Here is a 15446-nt window from a genome sequence, read left to right on the forward strand (position 1 = left end):
TGTGTGAAGAGCTACGGAGACAAAATACTGAAGGCTTTTTTGTTTCCAGGACTTTGTGTTTGGGGAGATGTTTGCTGTCTCATGTCTTGTGTAGTTTTCAAAATATAAAGAGGCGCCAGACCTCCTGCTGCTGCTATTTATACACCTCCTGCACATGCTCACATTCAAGGTTAATAGAGAGTGCATGGACCGGTCTGAATACAGGAAGTTACATCATGAACGGCAGAGAGGTTGCCCTCTTCTGGACTTGGATAGGTACTAAGTGTGTAGATATGTGAGTGTGTGTGTGTGCGTGTGTGTGTGTGTGAAGAGAGGGCCTATACATGTTCTCTCACAGCTCTTCTCTACCCATGAAGGGCAGACACACGTGCACTGACACAGTTTGTGTAACGTGGTTTCGCAGTAAGGACAGGGGAGCCTCCTGCTGTAGAGGAAAGACTGGGGAACTCAGCTCTCTCATTTCAGCAGGATGAACAGCAGAGGATTCTGGAGAAGATGACACAGACTGGCAGTCTCTCCCTCTCTCTTCACTGGCTGGTAGGGCCCATCGAATGATTACACTAATGTCATATTGATGCTGTTTTTTTCTTTTGTTGTTTGAGATACATGCACATGTATTCTGCTGCACCTTTGTGTTCTCGTGTACTTGAATAAGGTGTGTTACTTATAAGAAACACTCTAATTGGGATTCAAGACATAAAAAATGAGTCTATTATTCTGCTGTTTTGATTTAGACATTTTGTGTAGCTAAACAACTGTAACTCTAAAGGTGATTTTTCCTTAAAAATTGTACTCAGCGTATCCTCTCATCTGTGTTCCAGGATTCACACATATCCAACATCATTCCAGAGTTCATCTGATGAGATTTTAGTCTCTGAGTTTTTCCAGTCCTTTCCTCTGTAAGGTGACACCACTGCAGGAACACTTCATAATCTTCCTTTTATCAGCTGTTGTCTAAGGCTCTTAGCTGCTTGCATTTACACATGACACACATGTGACAGTGACAAAGTCTTCTGCCGCAGTTCATACTTTGCAGCTTAATTCAAACTAATAATGCATTTAAGATTTAACAAGTAAATTAATGTCAGGCTGAAAAGCATAATTTAATTGCAAATAATTTGGGAAAACCTACATTATATTTAATAGAACCGCTGGCTGAAGCTGCATAAATAAAACCCATTTGTAATCAACTTTAAAATGTATTGTCCCTGAACCTGCCTACATACTGTGGTCTTTTCTCTCTTAGGCCACCTGCACAGTTGTATTGCTTTTGTGTGCACAAAGGCACCATGGGAAACATAGTCCAATGCTGTCACACACTGTCAAATTACTTTAAGTGTAAGGATGCACCGGTCCAGGGTGAGGCGGAAAGATCCCCTCTGCTATCCAGTGAAGAGAGTGAATGTGAATCGCTGAGTCTGTCGGACGACTTGGAGGACGATCTGTTAACCGCCTCCACCGGCGTGACAAATCCGGCCCTCGAACCAGAGCACTTCCTGTTTCCTGACATCGTCCTAAGTAGCACCCTGGGAGGGGACGTGACTCTGGTGGAGCCAATGGTCTGTCTGTTGGTGTCTGAGGAGGAAGAGGGAGTGAGGTTGGATGAGCCAGGAGATGAAGGACAAGAGAGGAGCAACAGATGGAGAAACAGGGGGTTTTCTGAGGTTGAGACACAGACCGAAGTGGAGACACAAATCGGTATGGGGGTGCAGACTCAGACTGAGTCACAGGCAGAAGTTCAGGCACAAACAGAAATACGTGTATGCAATAATGAGACTGTAGCGAGTGAAGTAAACACACCAGCAAATGCTGGCATTACAGAAGAGATGGTTGTGGATGTTTGGGATGAACATGAAATACTGAGACAGGTGGATGTGCTCTTGGAGGCACAAACATCACGAGAGAAACAATCAGAAATTGTCACTAAAGTGATGTCAGAGAAACAAAAGAAAAGGATAGACTCTGGAACCTGGGCTGACATGGACGTTTTTGTTGAGGTGCCAGGGAAGGTGGAAGGACAGACCGAAGAAAACAAACTGGCCTTCGGAGATATAGACAAGGAAGCTGAGCAAGAGCCGAAAGAGAATCACATCCTTGAGGAACTCACCTCTATTTCAACAAAGCATATATTTCAAACAGAACAAAATGCAGAGCTAATGGAGAAGTTCAACACTGATGAAGAAAATGTCTATAAGTTGCAACAGGATACTGTTACTGCTCAGGAAAATACAGACTTTGCCTGGACAGAGCCAACACAGGAGAATGTTAAAGACAAACAACAAAACATTAATTCAGAGTCAGAGATGGCGACTGCACACGACAACAATATGGATGAAAACATTGAGTCACAAAAGGACATTCAGCTGACAAAATACAGCATCAAAAGCACTGACATGGTGGAAAGCTTTGGCCCTGCTGAGTGTGGTGTAGACCTGACACAACAGAGTGATCCGGATGATGAAGAGATGGGACAGGCGACTGTGGCATCAGATCAGAATGTAAATGAAAAGGGCTGTAACATTAACCACGGGAAAAAAAACAGGAATCTGTCTGAGGACCTCACAGATCACTCAGATTTAAATGCAGAATATATTCAATGCCAGGACCCAGCAAAGAGGGAAGAGGAAGACAAAAAGACAGCTCTGTCAAATGTGGAGGAGGAAGAGGCTGAGATGAAGAAAACCTTGTTCTTAGTTGACAAGCTGTTTCTGGCAGCACCACATGTCAAAGGTGAGTGGTTTTATTTATTTTTTTCAATGATGTGATATTCAAACATTCCAGTGGCAGCTTGTACAGTGGGTCATCACGCTATGGAGGATCGTTTTTTTCAGAATTAAAAGTAAAAGAGAAAATGGCTTAACTCTTATGAACTATTATAATATTTTAGTACTCAGGCCATAATTTAATTGTAAAATAAAAACAAATGGAAAAGGGCAAACACAAGAAGGAGGGTGGGAAATGGAAAACCTATATCTCAATTTATTTTCCCTTCTCATTTTTGTATGTTTTTTTTCCTTCTCATTAATTACACATTTCAATTTGAGCATTTCAATTTAAGCTTTTTTTATTTTCTTTTAAGTGATGGACATTTCACAAATTGTAATTTTATAATATCCATTTATCATTTCAGTATACAATTTCCTTTTTGTTTTCCAGTTTCCTTTTTCTTTTTGACATTTAATCATCACCTAATTGTGCTGCATTGATATATAATAGTATTTTTTTTCATTTTACCTTTTTCATTTTAATTATGGGAAAAGTGGTCCTCCATAACACGAAAAAAGTTTTCATCCTCACACCTATTTTGTCTCTTCTGTTGTCCACAGCGCCTCCAGGTCAACTTGAAGAAAGCCCTGAGGATGGTCGCCCACAACAGTCTGATGCTGATAAAAGGAAACTCAGCATCAGTGACATAGTTGATCTCCAAGAGACAGACTTTACTGTCAGAATTCAACCTCCTGGAACAGAAAGCTTTGAGCTTCAGGTTCTGTGTACCTCTGTCCTCGTTGTTGTCTTAAAAATGCTTCCCTGTATCATCACATGTTTTTGAATCACTCCAATCCAACTCTCCTCTCAGGTGTCAGGCCAGATGTTGGTGGTGGAGCTGCACCAGGTGCTGATGGAGCACGAGATCACCTGCCACCGCACATGCTTTTCCCTCCAGCTGGGAGGCATCGTGCTCGACAGCCTCACAGAGCTACGCTCCATCCAGGGCATCCAGGATGGAGTGCTGATCAAGGTGGTGGAAGGTAACTGCCTCATTCTTTTCTTTCTTCTTTAGAAGTTGTCTTTTTGTGATGAACTAAGTGAACAAACTAAGTGTGTTGTTCACTTCAGAGTGCAACATTGTCAGCATCTGACTTCAGTCAGTTTTATTAGACCTCAGAACTTCACATGTCACGAGAAGGCCCTTTTTAGTCTGAACAATGTTGACCTCTCATCCAAAACTGTCACTAACCTCCACAGGTGTCATACAGACGCTCTCTCTTTATGTCTCAAAACTGCACAGGCTCATCAGGCTTTGCAAACGTGGTGAAAATGGCTTCATCCAGGAAGGTTTACAACATCATTTTTGACTCCACACAACCAAATTACAGTTTTATTTTGCTTTGCTTTCACTCACTTTAAACCTCACTACAGATGTTCCAGTCACTTGCATCTGCATTTTGTAAAAAAGGCAATACTTAAATACTGTCTGTTGTTCATTTTCCAAGGCTATAGGTAATATCATATGATCTTATGATAACATCATAAGTTCTTCTCACTTTATACTGCACTGTTTCGCCATATTGTTCACACGTGCTGATTTGTTTGTTATCTTCTTTCATAAAATGCAAGAACAATATTTCCATTCATTTGGCACTTGTATAGGATTGAATGAAACACTTTATAATCATCTTTTCTGATCTTGTTACAGATCCTTACACAGTGCGTGATGCTCGTCTTCATCTCAGACATGTTCGTGATCTTCTGAGGAGCCTTGACCCCACAGATGCATACAACGGAGTAAACTGCCGCTCACTCTCTTACCTAACCTTTTACACCAGAGGAGACAAAGGTATATTACTCTCTCATTACCTCCTCACTTTAGGTTTTGTCTGAGCATTTCTGTCAGTATCCATTCAACCCTTTCATTTCCATATTCATCCCTTTAGATAGTGACAGGTCAGGGAACAGGGGAGCTTCTGAAAAGGAGTCCTTTGACTGCAGCCCTCCAGAATACATCCTCCCTGGATGTAAGGACCGACCACTTACTCCACTGCAGCCACTCAGAGATGACTGGAAGGTGAGCGATCACATTTTGTGATTGCAAATACGACAATTATACATGTGTTCAGTTATAGTGAAGCAACAGTGAGACTTATGAAAATATCATTACAGCCATTGCAGTGCCTGCGGGTTCTGACCATGAGCAGCTGGAACCCACCTCCAGGAAACAGGAAGATGCATGGGGACTTAATGTACATCAATGTCCTGACTATGGAGAACAGAGAACTCAACATAACATCCTCTACACGCGGCTTCTACCTCAACCAGTGAGTGCTAAACTGTTCAGCCATTTGCAAGTTTGCCAAACTATATAAATTGAAAAGTTTTTAGCCATGCTTGCAGCATGGCTCTTGGGATAAAAATGTTGGTCGGTCAGTCCACTACTTTTGATGAAGGACGATTTGATGGATTGCCATGACATTTTGTACAGACATTCGTTGTGCCCAGAAGATGAATCCTAATGACTTTGGGGATCCCCTGACCTTTTCTCAGGTGCCACCAGCAGGTCAAAGTTTTCACTTAACCTGAGAAATAGCTTATATGGATTGGCACTCCAGACATTCATGACCCCCGTCAGGATGAAAAGTAATCACTCTGGTGATCCCTTAACTTCTCATGTAGCGCCATCACGTTGCAATTTGTCAATTCTTTGGTTTATCACCAAATACCAGAACTAATGACATTCCCGTCAGCCTTAGCTGTACTTGGGGAAAAGTGCCTGCTTAGCGTCGGCATGTTAGCATTCCCATTGTGAATATTTAGGATGTTAGCATTTAGCTCAAGGCACCACTGTTCCTGAGTACAGCCTTACAGAGCTGCTAGCATGGCTGTAGACTCTGAGCATCACTCTCATATTTTATTTCTTTCAAGTTCCACAACTAAGCAAATATTTATTAGAGCAACACCGACCCCAGAGAGCAGTAAACTAACAACAATTATGTACGATGAGGACAGTAGAAACTTACCTGGATTCAACTTGTGCTATGCTCTGACTGCTCCAGGTCAACTGCCTTCAACTTCAACCCTAAACCTGCAGTTCCCAAAATCCTTTGCCACTCTTTAGTTGAGCTGCTGAGTCAAGTCAGCCCTGCTTTCAGGAAAACCTTCAGTGCCCTGCAGAAGAAGAGGTGAGCAAACTGTAATAATCAAGCTGGAAACTACATGCTAATACAACAAGTGACACACTGTTCATATCGATCCAATATGTGGATGCAAATACAGCAATGGTAGTTTACATGATGCTCTGTAATACTAGACAGTGACATTAAATACTTTCATGCCAATGAAAATGTTTTCTGTCACTATCTGTTAACCAGAGTTCAGCAACACCCCTTTGAGCAGATCGCAGCACCTTTCCAGGTGTTCACCTGGATCGCCCGTCATGGAGATCACACCCTTGACTGTGTCAGAGCAGAGGAGACACACACCAGTCGCATGGGCCAGGACGAGCACACAGCTGGGCAGGTTGCAGACATATTTCATTGTGCATCCAAAGCTAACGGATGGGGATGTTGATGCTGATAGGTAGGTTGTGTCTTATGGCCACAGAGTCGGGACTGGAATGAGGAGCTGCAGGGATGCAGGGAACTCACCAGAAACTCCCTTCAGGAGCGCCTGCAGAGAGAGAGGAGCATATTCAAGGTGAGACCACAGATTTCTTACTGTGACATCTTCTTTCCCATTCCCTCACTGATTAATGGTTAAAGAAGCAGACTTGTGACTGTGAGATCATCCCTGACCAGGAGTACAGATGTAAAAGATCTCAGATGTATAAGACCTCCTACACTTCCTCTGTACTGTTGATCTTTCATAATAAAATACCTTATATAGATCATTCCTTCTTCTTCCTGCTCTGGAATTAGATTAGATTGTACTGCTGAAATTAAGCAAGTGAAACTGTGTTAACCAAGATTTTAATCCCCTCCATCCAGACCAACAGTGACTTTGTTGCCGCTGCAACACGAGGTGCTGTAGCTGTTATTGACGGTAACGTCATGCCGTTAAACCCAGGGGAGGCGCCTCATATGCAGATGTTCATCTGGAACAATCTGTTCTTCAGCCTGGGGTTCGACATAGCTGAGCACTACTGCCCACTAGGGGGCAACGCTGCTGCTCATGCTGCTGCCATGTGTGACCTGAGAGGAGCGCAGGTAGATCCTCACAGCAATACCTGCATGATTTGTAAGGTGTTTGGGATGCATTTACTGTTTTATCTGTCCCGTTTAAAAGTATTTATTTGTTGCAGAAGGGACAGTATTACATTCAATAGTTCTGTAAGGGTGTGATTATGTGAATTTAAAAGGGAAATATAATATTCAACAGTCATACACAATAAAATAGTCTGCCCTGCAGTTACAGTTGCATTTGCTGCTTTTTGCTTGCTTCTTATATTTTCACTTTCAAATGAAATAATTAATGTTATATATAATTCAATAATTCCTTCATGTTCTTGCCATCAAACAAAAATACTTATGTTGCTCTGCTACAGGCATACGCATCTGTGGACATAGAGGGGCTTCACACACTTGGAACAGCTGTGGTGGATTATCGTGGCATCCGTGTTATCGCTCAGACCATCGTTCCTGGGATACTGGAGAAAAATCAGGAGCAGAGTGTTGTCTATGGCTCTAATGACTATGGAAAAACTGTTTTTACACACCCCAGGTATAACACACGCGCTCACAAAAAAAAACAATAAAGTATTATATTTCAGGTATTGAGAGCATGATTAAGTATAAGTTCAAACATGCAACCTTTAATTTTCTCAACATTATTCCAGATTTCTGAAGCTTCTGGATAAAACCAGTAAACCGCTTAGAATCCAACGTCACCAAGTGCTCGACCACAGCAACAGCCCAGTAGAGCTTTGCTCTGGCATCGAGACCAAAGGCATCCTGGGTAATGACGGAAGACCCTACATCTTGGACCTTCTCCGAACTTTCCCCCCCGACCTTAACTTCCAGTTCTCAGAGACAGAGGAGAGGAGGGAGGTGCCAAAAGAGTGTCAGAGTTTTGGTTACCCACGGCAACATCATCACAGCCTGGCCAGCCTGAGACCAGAGCTGATAGAGGCCTTCGTCCAGCATAGGTGAGGAAGAGTAGATGTGGAACCCTTTGCTGAATGTTTGGACACAGATGCAGCCACCATGTAACCATTAATCCAGCGGGATGACCTGAGCTTTGGAAATGGATATTATCGCTCTTATTTTGTGTTTTCTGTTGCAGGTATGAACTTTATGTCAAGATGGTGTCCCAGGGGCTCATTCAGCCAGAAGAACAAGAAAAAGCCACAGAGAAGAGTGAAGAGTCGGTCTGTGAGCCCAGAACTGGAGAAACAGCCACAGCAGGTGCTGACATGGGTGAATTAGACCAGCTAAATTAGGTTTAATTTAATTTAAAACCAGAAGAAATTGGGTTTCTGCAAGGAGAAATCAGACTGAAAACTGAGTGAGGAGATACAAAATAAGCTAAACAGTAATAAGATAAGTTCATTCTTGATCTTGGAAACAACAGCTGGAAAAAACAATCTCATTACAAGGTCCATTTAGTAGTTGTTTTGGAGCTTTAAAACACATCACATGATCTTCATCAGCAGATGTAGTTCATGTATAATATATTATAACTATTCAGTTCTTCTGAGGACCTCTCATCCATGTTGGCTTACAAATCAGAGGTTGGATGTTCATTCCCAGTGGTTGAATGGGCATTTTCTATGGGCCCCTCCCAACATCCACAGCTATTCATTCTAGTATCTTTTTGGGCCCTCCTCACATGAGGGCTCTGGGTACTCAGTCCACTTTTTCTCCCCAGTCCGACACCCCTGACTGAAAGTACAATTTTTACTCGAGGTTATTCATTTTCTGCTACTTTATACTTTTTTTCCCACTACCTGACAGCATAGTTACTATTTACTTTACAAATTAAGATTTTACATTGGATCTTACATAAGATTTTACATTGGATCTCTGACATTGGATTTTACATTGGATCAATTCTTAGAATTGGGATACTTTGTTATAGATTAAAACTCATTAATATTTGTTCCACCTCAACCTTGTTGTACTTAAGTTTTTACTTTTACTTAAGATTTTGAATGCAGTCCTTTTAATTGAGTGTTCTCAAAGTGTGGTTTTCCTACTTTTACTTACATATCAGGATCTGAATACTACTTATTACTAAAGTAATATTAAAGGATGGTGAATTATTTTTCCCAAATTTAGAATCAAGATTATATCATTCTAATTTAAAAAAAATCCTTACTATAATGTTTATTAATAAACTTACATCACAGTTAATAGACCCTCAAAATATGCAAATATTCATTGTTAACTCATGATTGAGGCCAAGGAAAGTGGTGAGGATTGTTTGATTGTGTGTTGATTACTGTAATAATGCATTCATATTTTACTTTTGTAGAAAATGTGATTATGAAAGCTTGTGAGGCTGTCGGATCAGTGAGTGACTCCTGCTTTGACATCCGCTTCAATCCTAATGTTTGCTCTCCAGGTATTTAACACACTTGTATGCACACACACACATGGTCATGTATATAAAGTAAAAAAGAAAAAATTGACTATGATTGAACTGTGTGTCTTTGCTGCAGGCGTTCGTTTCTCCTCTGAGTGTGTTGAGGAGGTTCAGAGGCAGAGACAGTTGTTATGGGACATGGCTGCTTTTCTACTGTCCAATCAGATTGCAGCAGTGGTGAGTCTTGTGTGGAGCAATAATATTCAGATCTATCATGTGCAGTTTAAGATGATATCGATAATTATAATAAATAATAAAAAATGTGTGTGTGCGTGTGTGCGTGTGTGCGCGTGTGCGTGTGTGTGTGATAGCTTAGGGATTGTCTCGACCACACAGTAGTGCCAATGGATGGAGCGACCCTGACCTCAGTGCTGCACCAGCGAGGTGTGAACATACGGTACCTGGGCACCTTACTGACTGAGCTGGACAGGGTGGAAGAGAGAGAGAGACTCAGCCACATAAAGGTACTTGCTTGTACTTACTTTTTTCTGGTGAAGGATTGAATAAGATATTTATAAATGTGGCTTGATGGCAGTTCTGTACATTTTGTTCCAGGCAGAAGATGAGGATATAATGTAGATATTATTATTACAAAGGCCAATTGCACAATTGTTCCTTGTCCTTTGACTCTCAAGGAACATCGCTAGAAGACAAGGAAATGAAGCTACAGAAAAATGCCTGTAAACCACTCAAGATTAAACCTGCTAGACCACAGAAATGTTAAAGGTCCCATGGCATGAAAATTTCACTTTATGAGGTTTTTTAACATTAATATGCGTTCCCCCAGCCTGCCTATGGTCCCCAATTGGCTTGAAATGGTGATAGGTGTAAACCGAGCCCTGGGTATCCTGCTCTGCCTTTGAGAAAATGAAAGCTCAGATGAGCTGTTCTGGAATCTTGCTCCTTATGAGGTCATAAGGAGCAAGGTTACCGCCCCTTTCTCTGCTTTGCCCGCCCAGAGAATTTGGCCAACCCATGAGAGAGAGGCATCGTGGCTTTCAAATGAGCAAAGTGGCAGTTCGTCAAGGCCACACCCACACCCTCCACCTTGCCCCCCTCTCTCCTCCTCAATAGCTAGAGACACAAAAATGGCACATCCTAAGGAAAGCTCATTGTGGGACTGGCTCTAGTGGCTGTAATTCTGCACCAAGGCTGAATTTTGTGAAAGAGACTTCAGATACAGTATTAAGGGACCACTAAGGTCTATATAAAAGCATCCAAAGAGCACCATGTCATGGGACCTTTAATATCTCCAATACACTGAACAAGAAATAACAAGAACAAGACGACTGTGGGCTTAGGCTGCTACTCATCTTTGCACGTCAATCTTAGACTTAGTTGAGATCAAAGTTTTTTCTAAAGTTTTTATCAGGCTTATCTCTGATCACTGTCTTTTGTAATATGATAGAATAGAATACTACTTTTTGCTGTATAGAACATAAAAAACACGCTTGTAAATAAAGAATGACAACTCTCTGTCAGGATGCTGAAGTCCTCCTGATCACATAACTGATCAAATGTTCCTTCACAGAGAATTTCTATCAGTGAAGTCATCATCAGAAGTGCAAAACACATCTTTAGGACCTATCTACAGGTGAAGTGCTCAAAGTGAAATATTAAAATAACATTTTGCAATCTAGCATGAAGTTTTTAATATCAAGATACATCTTATTTTCTCCCAGGATGTGGAACCTGCAGCTTTCTCCGCTGCTGTCAGTCACTTCCTAAACTGCCTCCTGAGCTCGTCCTCCTGTCTCACCGACTCCTGCTCAGATGAGTTGCTCTCTCGCCGCAGGAGCAGACGGCGAAGGAGCCACGGGAGTCGAGTCACCTTGTTGACAGACAGCGTGTGGGCTAGACTGACCCCCAGTGAGCTGTGGGGCCGGATCAGGACTGAGGCTGGAGTTTATTACCACTACACAATAGACAGGTGTGTGTTTGTGCATGTGTGTGTGCGTGTGCTCCGTGTATTGTATATGTGCAACAGGATTTGACACTGTCATCCTCTCTGTGTCCAGTGAAAGTGTAGACCGAGTAATAGAAAAGCACAGCCTTCAGAGGATCTCCTTACTGAGAGAGATTGCCATCAAGACGGGCATCCAGGTCAGACCTAACATGCTTCTCTTCATAACACATTTACCTATGAAATTAAATGAATTCTGTCTATCTTAAAGCTGCACTATAGCAATAATTTGAAACTACACCTTTTGTAGCAAGTTCTCTTTTGATTGAAAACTCACCAAAAATGGTGCATGGTAATGGTTGAATCTGCGGCAAAAACTTTTTTGTTTTTGTACACCATTTTAACCTCTGTCAGTAGCCAAGATTAGATTTAGGTCTTTTTTGGCCGCACCTCTATCCTGTCAAGTTCACAGAGAAAAAAATGTCTGCTCATATTTGATGCTTAATAAGACAGAGGTCTGGCTACATATAAGTTGAGTGCTGGTTAAGGAAAAGATGCTACAGGATTTGTGGTTGCTGAAGTCCATCAAGCCCTTAACAATTTAAATTATCTCCAGCATTGTTAGTCGAAATGCAAAGTTATCTAGTGCAGCTTTAAAATGCAGCTGTTCCCTTTCTTCATTTACCCTGTATTTAGGTGCAGCTGAGGGAGTATGTGTTTGAGTCTCGGCACAGGCCAGTGTTTGGCGAGGAAGATGTCATCAACATGTTCCCTGTGGTCAAACATCTTAAACTTACAGCAACAGATGCCACGCGACTTGTGCAACACGCACAGGTGGCAGTACAGCAGGGTGAGAAAACATAAAATATGGACATAAAATACGGTATATATGTGTACATTTAGTAGCGTGGTGGCCTTTTCTGGGTGCTTAAAGTGACCATTAACTGGAGGGCCCATGTCAAAAACTATCTACGCCTGCTGATGTGCTATTCAGCACGAAATTATATCCGTACCAGCTACACAGGCACTGTGAGGGATGTGTAACAGAAAATGTTTCCCTACAAGCATCAATACACAGTAATATTACATTATTCAGCATATAACACTACACACACAAATGTGATAGAGCTAAAAATGTCAATGTTTTTGATGTAGGAAGTAAAGTTAACAGTAGGCTATATTGGTCCAGAAAGTTCTTTAATCCTTGGCGTGGTCTACCCTTTAGAACACTTTTGCTAGGCAACTGATAACACAAATGGACATTGTATTGTCCCCATTTTGAACTGTGATTTTTTTTAATTCATTTTAGAGTAATGTTTAGGATGAGAAATGATCATTTAGAATACCTTGGTAACTACTAAAAAAGTAACTTTTTTAGACACTGACAACCATCTGGATTTAGTTTAGTGTACTTCATGTAAAGAACAGATGTTATTTTTTGTAAATTCTAGGCTCATCAGTAGTGTTTTATGTTTGCTTTTAGGGCTACTCAAAGATGGCTATGAATTGATTAGCCATGCCCTGACTCTGTTCAGCAGCGTATGTGGGGTCCTGCATGAGGACGTGTGCATGTGCCTGCATCTCCTGGGACGGATCTGCTACATCCTGGGGGAATATGCAGATGTAAATATGCATTACGTTACTTTTTTTTTCTACCATGACCTTTTACCTAGTCTGGTTCCAGACGGGTCTTCTGAATTGTCATCCACAACAATTTTGGAGTTTTCGTAAAGTAATGTTCTTTATTTCTCCATATCTCACAGGCCCTCAGCCACCAGGAAAAGGCTGTTATGACTAGTGAGAGAATAAAAGGTATAGACCATCCACAGACCATACAAGAATATGTGAGTTCCTTTACCTTTTTCATCGATCCACAAACAGATTGTTGTACCATAACATGCTAACCCTGTTATTTTCTTACAAACATCTTCCTTAACTCTATTAATGTAATATTTCACTTGTGACTTCACATGGAAGTATTCTCCTATCTGCGATTCAGATTTACCTGGCCCTGTACTGCTTTGCTGGAGGCCGACATTCAACCTCCCTACATCTGCTGTACCGCGCTCGGTACCTCACACTGCTTGTGAGTGGAGAAGATCATCCACAAGTCGCACAGCTGGATGTAAGTGGGACCTCACCTGCATAGTGTGGCTCTTTAGTTTTTTGCAAAAAAATGTTTGATGATTCCCTTCAAGTACTGTAGGGGAGACTTTTAAGATGATTAAAGTGTTGGATCAGGACCCCACATGTTTTTTTTTTTTTTAAACAAATAAACAAGAAGTTCAGGTAGATAAAATACTGAAAATGCAAACAGGCAATGGCAACTTGAAGCCTTATTTGTGCTAGAAGGTATAATTACATATTGTCCATCTGCTGGTGCTGTTAATGTTCCTGTTTTGCTCCATGACATTAGAGTATGCTGGGTCTAGTACTTCATGGACTGATGGAGTATGAGCTTTCTTTGAAGTTCCTACAGAATGCCCTAATTTCAACCTCAAAATACCACGGTGCCACATCCCTGAAGCATGCACAAAGGTAAGACAGTTTTTTGTCATGTTCCTCTGTTTTCTTGTATTCTTATATTCATCAAACACAGATTGCAACACATTACGGTTACAGACAATCTGAGAAAATGATAGACATGCTTTAGAATCCAGGTTTCTGTGATTGCCCTATTCATATACGGCTCCCTTCCTTCATTTTTCTTTATTTTATTTTATCCGTGTCTATCTTCTGTGCAGTCATCATCTGCTCGCCACTGTGTACGAGAGTAAAGGAGAGTTTCGATCAGCTCTTCAACACGAGAAAGAGGCGTATTCAATATATAAGAGCCAGGTATGCTGGAATGCCATGTTTGCTGTTGTTATATGTATGCCATATGCTCATAATTTTAACTGAGAGACTTCATTGTTGCACACATACAGGTTGGGGAGAACCATGACAGTATGAAGCAAAGCTCAGAGTACCTGAAGAGCCTCACTCAGCAGGCTGTGATCCTCCAGAAAGCCATCAACCATATCTACAGCAACACACCCAGTGCCTGTATTCCACCTCCAAAGGTCTGTACAGTACATAAACACATGCATGCAAACAAGAATGAACCCCCTGCCCACATGCATTTCTGGTTGTGGGATACTTAACCTCATCTGTGTTTCTCTCCAGTTTTCCACACCCAGCCCTCTCACAATCCTTCAGCAGCTCAACCTGACATGTGGAATCATTCTCATTCCCCTCAGGTGAACACTAAAACATTCCCAGTTATGGAATAAAAAATATGATGATAATAAAAATGTTCACCTATTATGTCTTTCTCTCTAGTGCAAAAGAAATTGCAGACCTGAGGACTGAATTAAAGGGAAAGTAAAATGTTTAAATGGAAGAGCTGGAAATAAAGACTTAAAAAAAAACTTGAAGACAACTGCAGACAACAACCTTGAACTATGGACCAAAGGGAGCGTTACAATAGAACGAAGAAGAAGAAGATCTGTGTAGTCAGTCAGACTCCTGAAAATGACCATGGACAAAGAGTGGTGCAGCTGACTCTTCTACTTCTACTGAGAAATGTATGAGAAAAGTTTACTAAAAGAAATTCTAAGAATTTTAAATGATGTGCATTCATTTTGTAGTCCCTTGTGTGTCCACTGGGCTTCACACTTGTACCATTAACACTTCTCAGAACATGAGATTTCCAAATATTAAAATAATTGCTGTGCTTTGTTGGATGTGTATTAGATGTCCATTATCATTTAATCCACATTAATGTCATTATTATCCAGGTGACTGTAGGGAAATAAACATCTTATTAATAAGCATCGTATTTCTTAATTCTACAAGAACAAGTCACATTAGTGGCTCCATAAACTGGAAATGAGAGCATTTTACACTTTGAACTGGTGTCAAGTGAAACTTGGTGGAGTTAGTCAACTGACACCAAATTACTGACTGACTGTTATATTAGTGAATTTTATTTGAGATATTAGCCCAAATAACTGCTATTTCAATACATGGCTTACACATTATTTTGTTATTCTGAAATGTATCCATATAGTAGGCCTAAGTGTACAATTATTATAGTTTTTATTTCCTGGGATTTGTTTCATTAATGATTTGCCTCAAAGTGACATCTTCACTACAGTCCTTCTGCTGCTCATCTCATTGAGAAACATGTTTACAATTCAAATTTAAACTTGGCTGTAGAATGCTACATAACAATAAAAAATACCATGACCAATTTTGATATGGT

At 41.0% G+C, this 15446-nt stretch overlaps 1 protein-coding gene across 2 annotated transcripts; it reads left to right on the plus strand.

The window, feature by feature from the left end:
- The first annotated feature begins 278 nt into the window (after positions 1-278).
- Positions 279-15438, plus strand: LOC120575677 (clustered mitochondria protein homolog). Of its 2 annotated transcripts, XM_039826495.1 has the most exons (30): positions 279-537; positions 822-899; positions 1247-2730; positions 3327-3484; positions 3578-3749; positions 4418-4558; positions 4656-4786; positions 4882-5036; positions 5772-5897; positions 6087-6234; positions 6319-6411; positions 6702-6920; positions 7259-7434; positions 7550-7858; positions 7996-8117; positions 9187-9276; positions 9374-9474; positions 9609-9761; positions 10829-10891; positions 10980-11227; positions 11316-11400; positions 11897-12050; positions 12684-12823; positions 12964-13044; positions 13200-13325; positions 13617-13738; positions 13945-14038; positions 14128-14262; positions 14366-14439; positions 14522-15438. In XM_039826495.1, the coding sequence occupies exons 3-30, from the start codon at positions 1290-1292 to the stop codon at positions 14565-14567; spliced, it is 5103 nt and encodes a 1700-aa protein (XP_039682429.1). In that variant the 5' UTR covers positions 279-537; positions 822-899; positions 1247-1289; the 3' UTR covers positions 14568-15438. The 2 variants fall into 2 exon arrangements, with proteins under 2 accessions (XP_039682429.1, XP_039682430.1); XM_039826496.1 differs by lacking the exons at positions 13945-14038; positions 14128-14262; positions 14366-14439; positions 14522-15438 and having other exon boundaries at positions 13178-13325; positions 13617-13733.
- Positions 15439-15446: the final 8 nt, after the last annotated feature.

This window comes from Perca fluviatilis, chromosome 16 (assembly GCF_010015445.1).
Source record: "Perca fluviatilis chromosome 16, GENO_Pfluv_1.0, whole genome shotgun sequence".
Lineage (NCBI taxonomy): Eukaryota > Metazoa > Chordata > Actinopteri > Perciformes > Percidae > Perca > Perca fluviatilis.